Source organism: Silurus meridionalis, chromosome 28 (assembly GCF_014805685.1).
Source record: "Silurus meridionalis isolate SWU-2019-XX chromosome 28, ASM1480568v1, whole genome shotgun sequence".
NCBI lineage: Eukaryota > Metazoa > Chordata > Actinopteri > Siluriformes > Siluridae > Silurus > Silurus meridionalis.
The window spans coordinates 13,480,522-13,496,094 of NC_060911.1; the positions used below are offsets into that span (position 1 = coordinate 13,480,522).

The window sequence follows — 15,573 nt, forward strand, 5'->3', positions numbered from 1 at the left end:
GTTTAAAATCTAAATATTAAAACTATTATTGTGACATGCAGCGTCCTCTGCTGTATACCATTTGAATAATAGTTCCCCTTAACCAACTTTGTACAAAAAACAATATGTATAATTGTTGATTTTGTGGTGAAGCCTTTGTTTTTGTTTTATTCTTCTTTGAAACCAGTGTAATGACACTTATGTATAAAACTATATTACGCTATCGAGATAACAGAAATGATATAAAACGCTATAACAGCTGCAATCCTTAAGAATTGGTAAACCAAATAGTCCATATTGTTTATATTGATTCATGAGAAAAGAAAAAGCCAATTGCACCTTTAAAATCAATTTCGAAGCTCTATTTAAAGGTATTGTGGTTTCATACACAGCTCCAGAGACCTTCTCTTTACTTCTCCATCAACATCCTCAAAGCAAATAAAGCGTCTTCCTGGTGCTCTTCCTCTGCATGAAACCATACTGCTGCTCACAGATGGTCACCTCTTCCCTCAGCCTGGCTTCCACTACTCTTTCCCATAACTTTATGGTGTGACTGATCAACCTAATTCCCCTGTAGTTACTGCAGGTCTGCACATCTCCCTTATTCTTAAAGATCGGTACCAGCAAACTCCTTCTCCATTCCTCAGGCATCTTCTCACCTTCCAAAATCTTGTTGAAAAACATGGTTAACGACTCCACTGCATCTCTCCTAAACATCTCCATGCTTCTATTGGTATGTCATCTGGTCTGGACTTTCCATATTTCATCCTCTCAATTGCTGCTCTCACTTCCTCCTTACTAATCCTATTCACTTCCTGCTTCACATCATCCAACCTTCTCTCTCTCTCATTTTCCTCGTTCTTCAGCTGCTCAAAATCCTCCCTCGATCTTCTCAACACACTCTCCTTACTAGTCAAAAAGCGCCATTACTGTACGTTTGCTAGATGGCTCCGGTGTCACCAACTCAAAATCCGATTGGTTAAAGCAACGGCTTCAAGCAGCATGAAGTTTATGATAAAAAGCAGTTCTGGCTCTAAAGGTCTCACAGCCTTTGAGCCCATCATGTGATGGCTAAAATCTGATTGGATAGAAACACAAAATTCCAAAAGAATAGACTTTTCAGAATAATTATTCATGGTCAAAACTATATTAAAACATATGTCAGTGATTCCGAGTTGATTCAGGCCCTGATGGCCCCCCACAGTCTAAAATACATAATCACCCACCACTTGGTTGTTGGAGTCCATTGTTCAAATGATTACAACCAAGAACTGAAGCTAATTCTACAAAAAAAAAAGCGGAAAAGTAGCAAGACATCCTAGAAAAGGGGCACATTGAATTTCCCATGGCCTGCTCCGTGTCTCGTTTCTCCTTGATATTGTGCCATATTGGAAGTTATTAGAGTGGAAATCAGTCGGCGTAGGAAGCCGTCCTCAGGGAAAGATCACGCTGTATTTTTCCCAGCGTGACTAATTCGGCACATGGCCGGCGCGAGCACGATGCAGGTATCAGCTTCACGCAGCACGCCGCTTTACCTTATTACCTTATTAGCTGCGAGCAGCGTTTAGCAACATTACAGCAATCCGGCCTGTTCTCCGTCTCGCCCACTTTCTCTTACTCAGCACTTGGAGAAGAAAGGAAAAAAAAAAAACGTCTCTGGTGTAATTTGCACACGATCGGATCGAATGATAAAGCGGAAGCAGTTCTGCACCTGGAGGGGGTGGAAACCAGGCAAATGGATTTGTAGGTTCAAGGAACGGTAACGTATTAAATATCATACATGTGTAGTTGTTTTTTTTTTTTTTTTGGCAGATCTGTACATCATAATTGGAAAAAAACAAAGGTAATGTAATAAACATATCCTTCTTCATCCTTGCTTTTTACATTTTTATTTTTTTATTTTTTTGTACAAATCTGGGTTTAGTACAATATCAGATGCAAGATCTCATGATGCAGGAAATGAATAATAAGAATACTAATAATAAAATATGAAATGTGCCCCCTTCTTGATTAAACATTTTTTTCGCATATTTGACACACTTAAATGATTCCGAGTAAATGATTCACTTAAATGATTCCTAATGGATTCACTTGAACAATTTGTGAATGATCAAAGCGAATTGTAATATTACACGAAGATAACCGGAGTAAATACAAAACGCACTTTTAAAAACCATGATTTCATTTATTAAGGTAAAAAAAAGCTTTCCAAACCTGCTCGACTCTATGTGAAAAAGTAATCGCCCCCTAAACCTTATCTCGAGCCCACTTTTCTTGCAGAATTGTTTTAATTCATCCACGTTAGACGGTTCTTCAACATGACACAGCCTGGTCACGCCACAGCAAATTCACAAATAAGTAAAAATTAATAATTGTAAAAAATTAAATACTAATTCACAGCACTGTATATCCAAATTCCAATCGACTGCGACGAGGAACAACTGTGTGTGTGCGGTGAAGAGGGAACATTTTATACTACCACAGTTGTAGAAACAGATTGGGGAGAAACCACATCTGGCTGGAAGTGTCCCAATACTTTTGCTCAAATTGAACTATAAAAATAGAAAAGAAAAAAAAAAAGCTGAATTATTAGTATAAAAATGTATTATTATGGTGTCATATGGGGTGGATTAGGACATAGTCGTTCTGCATTTTCAGGTATTGTAATGTCTTAGAAAGTGTTATAAGCACTGCATAGACTCTATAACCGAGTTATAAAGCTCGAGCTGTTCTCTTCCTGAAGCTTGGATTCTTCCTGCACTGCACGTATGCGGAGCGTTTTAAAAGCACCGAGCGCTCGGGGTAAACGGAGTCTCAGTCAGGACTTGGGATTTGACATCACCTCACTATCACTTTAATGGTGTGCCAATCATGTGAAGAGGCACCGGGGTAAATAGAGCGAGGTGAAAGGAGAACTATGTGAATGTTTAAAGAGATGTTTTAACTCGTACGCCTTGGCGGAGGTCTTCAAGGTATAAAACTCGGAGCTCAAAGACGCTTGTGCCTTTGTGGAGTCACTCTGAACTCCTCCTGAACTCCTCCTGCTGCAGTCGGATTTTCGCGCAAAAATAAAAAAGCTTGGAGGACGACGCGATTCAATCGACAGCAAATGTTGCGAAAATGGGGTACCGAAGAAGGTTTAGTATCAGCACGATCAAATCAAGATGCTGTAATGAACGTAAGGTCGATAAACGGTAGTTTTTATTACGAAAAATACATCAAAATGAGCCGGAACTCTTTAAAAGTGCACGGCTGCTGCAGGCTCCTGTACAAGTGCTCCATCATATCTGTAATTATGGCCGGAATGTTTGTTCCCTGCCACAATGATGAAGTGTGCGACGTGTTTTCCCGAGTAAAGTAAAACAGCAGCTATGCTGAGCAGTGCTTACATTCCTCTGAACATGACTAATATAAAGAAACCATTGCTGGAGAATTTATCTATGTAAACTTACCTGTACATACATGTACTGGTAACACACACACACACACACACACACACACAAACCAGGCATAACATTACGACCATCTTCCTAATATTGTGTTGCCGCTAAAACAGTTGAGCATTACTCGATGAACTCCTTCAGCAGTTTGAGCTACAGGAGCTCGAAGTCTGTTCGGACCACACGGACCAGCCTGCTCTCCCAATCTGTATCAACGAGCCTCGTCTGCCCACGACCCTGTCCCCGGTTCACCACTGTTCCTTCGTTGGAGCACTTTTGATAAAGACTAACCACTGCAGACCAGGAACATCCCACAAGAGCTGCAGTTTTTCCAGCCATCTAGCCTTCTCAAACCCGCTCAAATCCTTACGTCTATTTTTCCTGCTTCGAACTCGTCAACTTCGAGGACAAAATGTTCACTTGCTGCCTAATAAATATCTCCACCCACTAACAGGTGAAATTATGGAGATATTCAGTGTTCTTCACTTCTCATAATGCTAGAATGTCATACATATACATACATATAAATCGACAAAAGTATTGGGACGCCTGACTTTTACTAAGATATGTGGTTCCACAAATCTGAAGGCACACAATTATACAGGACGTCTTTTAAAATGTATAATACAGTTTTGCGTTCATTTGCGCCTCATTCGAAGGGCAAACCCGTTCCAGCATGGCAATGCACCTGACCACAAAGGCGAGCTCCGTGAAGATATTCTTTCCATGGTTTGGAGAGGAAGATCTTGAGTGGCCTGCTATAGAGATTTGATCCCAAACTTATTGAATACCTTTGGGATGAATGTGAATGCTGACTGCACCCCAGGCTTCAACTGACTCCACTCCAACTCGAGTGGAACATCTTCCCAGACGAGTGGAGGGAATTGTAAGAGCAAATTAGGACTAATTGTGGAATGTGATGCTCCAAAAACACGACCACAAATACTGTACTTATGACCAGGTGTCCGCAAACTTTTGGCAATATAGTGCAAATTGTTCCTTCTTGGAACTGGAGACCCAAACACAATTCATGCAAAGCCGGCTCCATTAATTTAGTCTGTACATGGGTTGGAGACTGAGTAATAGTTTGGCGAGGAACCACACATGGCTGGAAAGGTCAGGTGTCCCAATAGAAGCTTGTCTATATCCTGTAAGAACACATCAGCTCCTATGTGTTTGATGTAGAATTATCAAGAAGAGGGTTCTAGAGGCGATACAATCTAGATTAGCAATGAAGGAGGTGTGGCGTTACCTCAACACTCTCACGAATAGATGCTTTTTTTTTCCAGTTTACGTCGCAAATATTCACTAAATTATTTGTTTATTTCCGTGTCTTGAACCCTGGAGGAGTTTAGCTGGGTCGAGGTCAGCTGTCATGTCGTGTCCTTATCATCCTTCACTCTCACTCTGAGCTCTTCTCACTCAATGTGTCTCGGAAAAAAGAACCTCAACCATTCGGAATGAAATGGCACGCGTACAGCCGTGGCCGCTAGCCGATACAGGCGTGTGCGTATCTATCGTCGTGATAAAAATAAGGTTTCGGTCGGCGGAAGATAATGAACTTTTATAGACGTCAAGACTTCAGTTCATGCATGTGCCGAGGTTTTTTTTTTTTTTTTTTACACCAGCTAATATATCAGATAATTCTGTGTTAATGTCAGAAGCGATCGAGAAATGCTATGCTCCAGTACCGTTGCCATTTTGAGGTAATTTTAGCTGGGACGCAAGGTGCTAACCTTGGAAATGTTTCCGGGGAGGGGGGTGAGGGTGGGAACGAGAAATGACTGACATCTCTGGCCTTTTATAGTGAGAGATTAGCCTGCTAGTGTTGTGCCACGGTGTTCGCTAATACAGGCTCGCAATCGAGGAAAAAGGAAAAGTAGCAGCGTCTCGGCGTAGCTTTCTACCTATTTATGGAATGAGCTTTCAGCCTAGCTGCATTGTTTAGAGATGTAGTGTGTGTGTGTGTGTGTGTGTGTGTGTGTGTGTGTGTGTGTGTGTGTTGCTCTAAATTAATAATAGTCAACAGGGAGGCAATGAGGGGCAACTTGATATAGTCTGTGTTAAAATTAGCATTTATACACACTATTGCACACACACACACACACACACACACACACACACACACACACACACACCAACCTACTTCTTTGTTCCTAACAACAGCGAATGGAAACAGATTTAAAGAAACAGTGTGTTTTTATTTAATTTTTTTTTACATTGAAATTACAAGTTTAAGTTGTTAAAGGGGGAAAAAAGGGGGCAGGGCTTATTTCAGGGTCAAAAACGTTTCCTGCCACCTGAAATACGAAGATAAGCTTATCAGTTTATAAATGATGCGGCTATTAAACACTTTACTACGTTAGCGATACCTACTTTGCGAGTTCAAAAGTACTGGAACACCTGACTCTTCTAGCCATACAGTATGTGGTTCTTCTCCAAATTGTTCCCATAACGTGAACACACGATCGTAAGCGACGTCTTTGGATTCGATAACAGGAGATTTTCCCTTCACTTCAACTAGGAGACCCAAACCTGTTCCAACATGATTATTAATATTGATTACTGACAGGAGGAGGTAAGATGTACCTGCAGGATTCAGAGACTTTGGGATTTGTGGATGTTCATTGCGGAGATCGAGCTTGTGAACGCCCAGGCAGCGCGTCAATCACACCGATGGCTGGTGTGGAGGTCAATTGGCGTTAACCTTATTTATCTGTTCTCTGTTACGCTCCTAATGGTTCACTCAGAAGAAAAAAAAAGTGAAAAGGGATAAAAAAAAAAGCCCAGCAGGAGCTGACAGGGATTTGGGGATGAGCTGAAGTCTGTGTAATGTATAATGTGTATTTGAATAGATCTTTAGAAAGTGCTTAAAAATAAAGCAGACTTCTCAATCGTTCCAGCTCTGAGAAGAAAAGTCAAAATAGCATTAGGCTACGTCTACATTGATCTGGATAATTTTGAAAACGGCATTTTTGTCTAAAAACGCTCCTCGTCCTCGTTTCCGTTTTCAAAGATTTTTTAGAAGTTGCTCATCTGCACTGAAACGTCTAATAACGCCCATGTCCCTGTACTTCACCTCTTCTCCCTTCAAAGGCACCCTTCCGTATAGCTGCTTTGAGACAATGTCTTTTGTGAAAAGCGCTATAGAAATAAACTTGACTTGACTTGACCATCCACTGCCCTCCCTCTCATTCACACACATGTACTCCGTCTTACTCCTACTGACTTTCATTCCCCTTCTCTCCAGCATGTACCTCCACCTCTTCAGACTCTTCTCCACCTGCTCACTACTCTCACAACAAATCACAATAACATCCGCAAACATCATAGTCCACTGAGACTCCTGTCTGACCTCGTCAGTCAACCTGTCCAACACCACTGCAAACAAGAAAGGGCTCAGAGCCGATCCTTGATGAAGTCCAACCTCCACCTTGAACCAGTGTGTCGTTCCTACTGCACACTTCACTGCTGTCACACTGTCCTAATACATGTCCTGCACCACCCTCACATACTTCTCTGTTCTCTGACACACCAGACTTCCTCATACAATATCATAATGGGTTGATTTCACCAATGTGTTAAACCACTGTTAACCCCTTGAGTAAGGCCCAGTAGTGCAACCCCCAAGGAAGCAAGGCCCAGGGGTGCAAGGTCCAGGAGTGCAAGGTCCATGGCTGACCCTGCACACTGACCCCAAGCTGTGATATACGAGGAAAAGATATTCGAGGGTGGCTTGTAGTGTATATGTGATGAGTGGGATCTTGATAGTGCTGGGATTTGAACTCAACCTTTCGATCAGACGTTAAAAACATTTTAAACACTGAGCTACCACTTCCCTGGTTCTAGACTTGACTTGAATCTTTTACTTAAGCTTTTCATTATTGTTTTGCCATCTGATTATTTCGATTCTTTAAAAAAAAAATTGTTCCTCAGTGGTTCTTCTTAAGTGAGAGCTCTATGATAGCGTGGCTGAAAGATCAATAAAAATGAAATGATTACTATTGGATGGAGGGAAGTTGGCAATAATTCCACTAGGCCACTTGCTGACTGAGAGTTTGAACCATTTATGAAACAGTTTTTCTAACTTTATATCTAAAATTCTGTTTTAATTGAGAGACAGTCTGCTTTATTTTAGAGCTATGCACCACAGTTTTTTTGAGCTAGCATGCTAGTTCCGGGATATTCCTCCTTGAAAAATACATTTCTCGAACACCAGCAATGAAGCGAACATATTTTTTCCTCAGCCATGATGGCTTTCTAGTAACCCAACATCTCTTTGTTCTCTGTTCTCCTTTACAGAAAAGGAAGAATTTGTGGCGACCTTCAAAGGTTCCGAGTACTTCTGCTATGACCTGTCGCAGAACCCGATTCAGAGCAGCAGCGATGAGATAACACTCTCGTTCAAAACCCTGCAGAGGAACGGCTTAATGCTGCATACGGGCAAATCGGCTGACTACGTCAACCTGGCGCTGAAAAACGGGGCGGTTTCGCTGGTCATTAATTTGGGGTCCGGGGCCTTTGAAGCCCTGGTGGAGCCAGTCAATGGAAAATTTAATGACAATGATTGGCATGATGTCAAAGTTACACGGAATCTCCGTCAGGTAACAGTGCAGGGGGTTCTAGCTGGTCAGACCGATAAAATTTTGACTTTTCTGGGGGGTTTACGTTTTTTGAAATCATCTCTTTGAATTTAACATGCAAGTACTTTTAGGTCTAAATTCAAATCAAGATAAACATTAGAGCTGTTAGCAAATTTGAGCAGGGACATACCTCATGAACAGGCTAGGTTCTGTGCAGAATTAGGCTTTGTTAGCATGCTAAACTATTATTTTAAGGTATAACGATACTCCATACTACAGCCAAGCAGTCGAGAACCCAAGAAAACTTTTAAAAAACCTTCAAAAAAAAGTTTGTTAAAGTTTTTTTCTCAAGAGTTCTATCTGGAACCCTCTCTGATATCTGATATAAAGACCTTTTGCTGTAGAATTATATATAGAAGGACAATCCAAACACCTGGAATTTAGGAGTGAACCCATTTGTTATTCCAGAAACTACCAGGATTCTCCATAACAGCTTTTTTTTCACAGGGACTGATCTCACAGGGACTGTTAAACCATGTACATTTATACCTTCAGGGATTTCTTCAAGGAACTTTAGGATAGTTTGGCTAGATAGGTTCTACTTTAAATATTCTATGTGGCATTAAACGGTTCTGCAGGAATTTTTTAATAAATAGACAAGATAAAGAACCCATAAGTGGTTCTAGTCTCAAGATCAGGAGCTTTTATCCAGACCATTGAGACTCTCAAAATAACAATTCCTCAAGGGTTCTTTACAAGCGAGAGTGGTGTGTTAGCACATCTAGCACTCAAGAACCCAAAAAATCTTGTAGACTCTTACAAACAATCAGAATTAATGAATTAGGAGACTTTTCAAATATTAATAGGAAGGTTCTTCAGAGTGATGCCATAAAGGAACCACTTTGGGTTTTATAGATCTTTAAACATTTTTATTGGCTCCACAAAGAACTGAAAGGAAGTTAATGGCTCATGGACTGACATTTAGTGTAAATAACCAAAAATGGATATATAGAACTCATTAGGTACTCCAGACAGTCCACATTCTAGAAGACCTACTACTAAGCTGCATGAACATCTAGGTTGGGAGTGATTAGATTATTGGATAAAACAGACAAAAAACAAAACAAAAATGGACAATGAACCTCAATTAAATGACACTATAATGAGCAGCTGATTGTTCCAGTCAAATGAAGTTCTTCTCAAAACTCTTTCCACCAAGTTGGAGGCACACAACTGTATAGGACATATTTGGATGTGGTGGGATGAAATTTTTCCCTTAGGAGAACTAGGAGATCCAAACCTGCTCTAGCATAACTATGCTTCTGTTCACAAAGCTACCTCCATGAAGATATAGTTTTACATGTGTTGGATTTGAGGATCTTGAGTGGCCTGCTATAGAGCTTTTTAATGGGGTGTTTGAAAAACATCTACAAAGGAGCATTCGTCAGTACTACAAATCAAAACTGGTTCAGCATTCTTTAAATAGGTTCTACTTGGAATCCTCTCCGACATGGAGGTGTAGAGTTCTTGTAGGGTTCTTCAGTTAGTTCCCAGAGACAGACCATCCAATGACGTTGTTCCATATTTGTCCTATGTCCAGACATTCTTTACTCGGATTCAAGACTAGGGCACACATGTCCATGTCCATGTCTTATAGAAGAACAAACCAAAGAACACATGATGGGTTTCTGAGTTAAAGTTCAATTTCTTCATTCTGAAATCATCCTGAAGACTTTAGATGACTGAGATTTTTTTTATTGAATGGTTCGTCATTCAGTTCCCATAAATGGACCTTACAAAAAGATGATTTCTCCTAAGATTTGACTTCTGCAATTGTTTATATTTTTTGGATGGTGTATTTGCCGAAAAGTTCCTAATGGAACCATGCAATGAAGGGACCCTTTACTATAGGGTTTATAGAGACTATTTTACAGAAACTACACTTTTTAAATTTGTATTGTAATGATTGATCCAGAGTGTGTCTAGACTCTTGAAGGGTTCTGAACCCTTGAATCTATTTTTTAAATAGATTATCTAGCTATCTTCAGGTTCATACTAAGGTTTCTACTTGGAATCATAGAATATGTTTGCTGTTCGTAGAGAAAAACAAATTGAACCTCTTCATTGTTTTTTTTATCCACAATTCCTGAGATCCTGGCATCAAGGTGAAGACAGGGTAAATTGTTTTAAGGAATGTTAAAAATTGCACAAGACAAGGAAGCGCCAGACAGCGTCTAGACAGGGTATGCCCTTGCTCAAAAAGGACTTTATTTAAAAATAACAAATAAGATAAAACTGATGAATTAAGCAGATCCTAACTATAGAATGCACTGTGTGAATGCATGCCTAGTCATGTAAGGATCTCCTTTGCTTCTCTCATTGATTGTGTAAAGTTCATCACCTAAAGACCTGAAGAAGGCGGCACAGGAGCAATCAGTTTTTAAGGCCACGAAAACCATCAGTAGTTGGTCAGAAAAATAAGTCACATCAGTCGAACCCACTGCTTCTGACCTTCTCGCTTATGTACAATAGATCCATAAGAATATGAATATATATATATATATATATATATATATATATATATATATATATATAAGTACATTTAGTAACCTATCGACTATACAAGTAGATACAGTGGGTGTCAAAAAATATGGAAACAGAGTTTATTGGTTTTTTTTAGAGGCGTTCCTTTTACACAATAATCCAAATGTTATATGTCTGTAACAGAAGAACATATTCAAGACTATTCAAGACAGTCCTAAAAAGCCATGCCTTCTAATATTTTTTTCTTTCTTGAATGTTCGTGATAACGATTTAATTTTCTCGTGATTCCAAGATACCTCACTCCGTTTTCTACTTATGACTTAACACGCTCTTATTCCCAATACACCGAGAAATCACAAGAGATGTTGTAAATGTACAGTAACGTCATGTATAAGAACCATTTGTGGAGAAAAAGTAAGTCGTGATAACTCGAAAAAAGGCGAGATTTTTTCCTCGTACCCTCTGCCACAAATAGTTATGGTAATTATATATGATGTTACATCAAGAATGTTCTAGAAGGTTTTTCTGTGTATTCGGCATAAACGAATGTTAAATACTGACCGCAAGGCAACAATGTTTGTTATGCCGTGATCACGAGAGAACGAGAAAGGAAAATAAATGTTATAATGCATGGCCTCTTAGGACTTTCGTACATAGAGATCAGGAGGAAAGATGTTGGCAGACTGACTAACCCCCCACAATGGTGAAACATGGAGGTGGAAGCGTAAGGGTTTGTTTCAGAGAATTATTCCAATGGGATGTAAGGAATCCTAAACCGACTTCAATGTATGACACGTGTAGAACTATCTATCTGTCTGTCTGTCTGTCTGTCTGCACAGTCACCACAAAGGAGAATTTTTCAATGAGTATAAAGTAAAACATCAAGTTCCCCTGGTGGTCTAGTGGTTAGGATGCAGCGCTCTCACCGCTGTGGCCTGGGTTAGATCCCCAGTCAGTCAACCAACCCCAGCCACTCTTAGTGCCGGTCCCAATCCCGGATAAATGGGGAGGGTTGCGTTAGGAAGAGCATCCAACATAAGAACGTGCCAAATCAAACATGCGGATGGTCCACTGTGGCGACCCCTAATGGGAGAAGCCGAAAGAAAGTTTATAAAGTGAAACATCAGGACATGTATAGATTTGTTCAGCGGTAGATAATCTTAATACCCTTGCATGACCTCGTTTGTTGTATAGAACCAAAGGGTACAAGCCTGTGCCTCTGAAAAGCCATAAAAGACTCGGCGTTTCCAAACTTTTCACACGCACTGTACATACGTAGCGACCGAATCAGGACAGTTCTAACGGCAGCTCGGTTTGCCCTTTTTTTTCTTTTTTTTTTATACTAACACCCTTTGGGAAACTAACGTCATCCATGGAATGTGTCATTTTTACTAACAGAACGTTCTCTGAGAGTGTACTAACCTTGGTAGTAATCATCATATCTTTTTTGAGTAACGGTCGTTGTTCTGTTCACAGTTTTAATTTGCTTTCTCCCCCCTTTTCCACAAAGCATTCAGGCATTGGACACGCTATGGTAAACAAACTACATTGTTCGGTAGATATCATTCTAATTGTTTCTTAGTTTGGGTTTGCCGTGTGTTTCTTTTCTTCCTTTTTTTTTTTATTTTTTATTTTTACTGTAGAAGTCATAAACCCAAAAAATAAAGGGGACTTGCGGTTGGTACTTCTTCGCTTCCTTTTGTTTCCCGACTCCATTTCCACGTTCTCTCCATTCGGTTTGTTTTTTGTCGGATTACATCGGTCCGTTTCCTCCCTTCCTTAATTTGTCCAGTTCTGTGCTTTCCAGGGCCATCACCTTGAGCCTTTCGCATCAAGCAGTGGTTCACCTGGAGGACCGTCTACTGGCTGATGCACTCTGGCCAAATTCTGACCCTCATGAACCTCAGCATGGCATGCATTTCCCAGCTCCTTCACCAATCCTGGTGCTTTTTATCCTCTGCGTTTCTTCAATGCCACCCTGAAACACCACCTGTGCTACGTACCATTCACCCGGCTCTGCTTTTACACAGCATGGGCGTACGGCTTCAGAGCTTTTCCTTCGCCAGCATGCGCTAAAAAGCAATTCAGCATGCATATTTATTTCATGCTTAATGCTTTGTTTTCTGTGCAGCCGAAACCGGCCGTGGTTGTATTTTCACATCGCTTGTGTCTAACCTGTGATGGTTTTTTTTTTTGGTTGTTGTTTCTTTTCAATAAAATACAAAACTAATCCAACAAAAAAAGAGCACAGATACCATATGTACTAACACCATTTTTGTGTCTGCAAAATGACTTTTATGTTGCATAAAAGTTAGAATACTAACACTAACACCAACTAACAGCACATTGGGCAATCGGGTTGTACGCTACTAAAAACTTTCAAGAACTTCCTAAAAAAAAAAAAAACTACGAAGCTTGAAATCTTTAAAAGACATAAAAATGGGATAAAAACAAACAAACAAGGGGGAAAAACAAAACAAAATAAAATCCAGTAGTTGCTGAGCGGTCGATCCGAAGCGCCGCTAAAGCTTGCAAGAGTATAGCGTGTCCTTTTCCTGTGCTTTGTTGTCTAGGTTACGATATCCGTGGATGGAATCCTTACCACCACAGGATACACGCAGGAGGACTACACCATGCTGGGCTCGGACGATTTTTTCTATGTCGGAGGAAGCCCTAGCACGGCTGACCTGCCCGGATCTCCAGTTAGCAACAACTTCATGGGCTGCCTGAAGGAGGTAAACTTGCTTTTGACTCCGATAAAAAGTTTTTAAAATTCCAAAAACAAAATAGAAAGCAGCACACACACCCACACACACACACACAGCCTGCATTTCATCTCCATCGGGGATGAAATGTCTTCGAGGACAAATTGTACAGAACAACATCACTTTGTCCTAGCAACAAGTTCCCACCTAAAGCTATGACTCATGTGGTTCCTGTTTGCACGGAAAACTAGATTTTTCGCATCTTATTGCAAATCGAAACGTGTATCAAATACAAATCTTTTTTTGGGGGGTTCTAGAAAGCTTGACATAAAGCTTAAGATATTTAAACGGTGTCTAAGACTGGAGGCAGGCTTAGGTACTGCAATCCTATGGGTCAAAATAGTTTTAGGAACGGGAGGATTCGGGGCGTAGTCAAATATAACGAAAGAAAGAAAGATTTCATTTACATCTAGCATGAACATATGAACACTATATGATATAGAATGTCTCGAATTGTTTTGAATGTGCTACGCATGAAATTGTGTAGGATGTGCTAGCATGACGTTTTCCCTTCACTTGAACGAGGAGACCTAAACCTGTCCCAGAAAAACCAGATCCAGGATTATATGCTTTTTTTTCCTATATGGAGTGAAAGATCTCCTTCTCCTTCAATAAAGCTTTGACCTCAACTCTTTTAAACACCATTGAGATGAACTAGAACGGCACCTCAAGCCTTCTCAGCTCACCTACATCAGTACCTTTAGTAACACCTTTGTGGATGAATAAATCTCACAAATCGCCACAAAATCTAGAGGAACATCTTGCCAGAAGAATGGAGGCTATTATAAAAGGAAACGAGGACTCCATGTACACATGGATGTGGTTTTGTTTGAAATAGCAGATTTTTTCCTCTCCGTTTTGGCTTTCCGTCCACACTGAGACGAAGTTTTCAGTCAAGCTCATGCACAGTACAGGGACCTGAGCGTTCTTAGACATTTCATTGTGGATGAGCAACTTTTGGAAAACGATTGAAAACTATAGTGTGGATGTACAAAAGTCAATGTGGGCGGGGTTCATTTAAAAGGCCCCGCCCCATCGCTAGTTGAGATTCAAGACTATTTATAGACTTGAGTGATGTAGCAGAGATTGAGTATATGACCTCAAGACCTCTATCATAGACACTGGTACCAGTGGTGAATAATGATAGAATGGACTGGATTTAACTTTTTGCTAATTATATTTAAAAAAACTATTATTATTTCATTAACAACATAGCAAATGTACAAAATTGAATCCTTCACACAAACAGCATTTAAATTAGTGACTGGAAGATCATATGGCGTTAGTGAACTTGGTACTGTGAATCTCGTTCGAAATGAACAAATCTTTTTTTGAGTTATTTTAAATCCAAAATGAAAGAAACTGCATAGTGTATATTAGAGTCACGTGACAAAAGATCGAGAGACTCAGACCAGCGTACTCATGAGATGAACTACTCAATTCTGTTTCCTGTGTAATGCACTATTTTGGGAGTCACGTGACAAAGGAAAGAATGACTCGGCCTAGAAGAGTCGGGAAATGAACTACTCAATTCTGTTTCCTGTACATAACTTATAGAGATTCCCGCCCTTGAGCCTGTTTCTGCTTTTAAACAGATTACCTCAGGAAGTACAGATAATACAGCGAAGTCAAGATATATGACAGAATGCTGACTCTCTTGTACACCAACCAGAGCCATAACTTCACCAGTATCAAAAGTTTTGTTACTTCAGTATCGCTCCAGCCATTCTAGTCATATTTGTTAGATTCGTTCACTATAAACCTTTAGGCCACGCCCATTCGTGGTTCGAATTTGGGCTTGAAGTTTCAAGTCAGTTTGAAGCAAAACTTCCCAGCTAGGAAAATTCATCTTGGCAATTGGATCAAGTGGGCGGCTAGCTACGTGACAGAACCGCTCCGTAATCGACTGCAACATTCCATTTAACCTTCGTTTTGAGCCCAATTTCATCTTCGCCCAATTTGACGCTCGGTTTAGCTCAATTTACGCAAGGAAGGAAAAAAGAATTCCCAGGCTGTTCAAAACGGCGGTGCTTAAAGAAACATCAAGGTTAAGTGTAGGTCAGTCAGAGTAGGCCTTCACCATGTTATTCCAATCGAATGGACGTATATTTAAAAAAAAATTTCCATCACCTTTTTAATGGGTATTTCGACCATCAAAAGCCATTTTGCAGCGCGCCAGACTTTCTACAAAGCCCTCCGTGACTCGTCTGGTCATTTATCTCTTAATTTCAAAAAGTTAAATTTCTACTCGCCTGTAGAACT

The 15,573-nt window shown here is 40.2% G+C and overlaps 1 protein-coding gene across 26 annotated transcripts in view; it reads left to right on the forward strand.

Annotated features, from left to right (window-relative positions):
- Positions 1-15,573, forward strand: part of LOC124381709 (neurexin-1a-like) — a 316,092-nt gene that overhangs the window by 74,669 nt on the left and 225,850 nt on the right. For 18 of the 26 annotated variants that reach the window (XM_046843553.1, XM_046843558.1, XM_046843570.1 and 15 more), the window contains 3 exons: positions 7,722-8,023; positions 12,057-12,080; positions 13,120-13,281. In XM_046843553.1, the coding sequence (XP_046699509.1) occupies positions 7,722-8,023; positions 12,057-12,080; positions 13,120-13,281 (488 nt within the window). The remainder of the gene's footprint in view (positions 1-7,721; positions 8,024-12,056; positions 12,081-13,119; positions 13,282-15,573) is intronic. The other 8 variants (XM_046843563.1, XM_046843567.1, XM_046843574.1 and 5 more) reach the window with 1 other exon arrangement.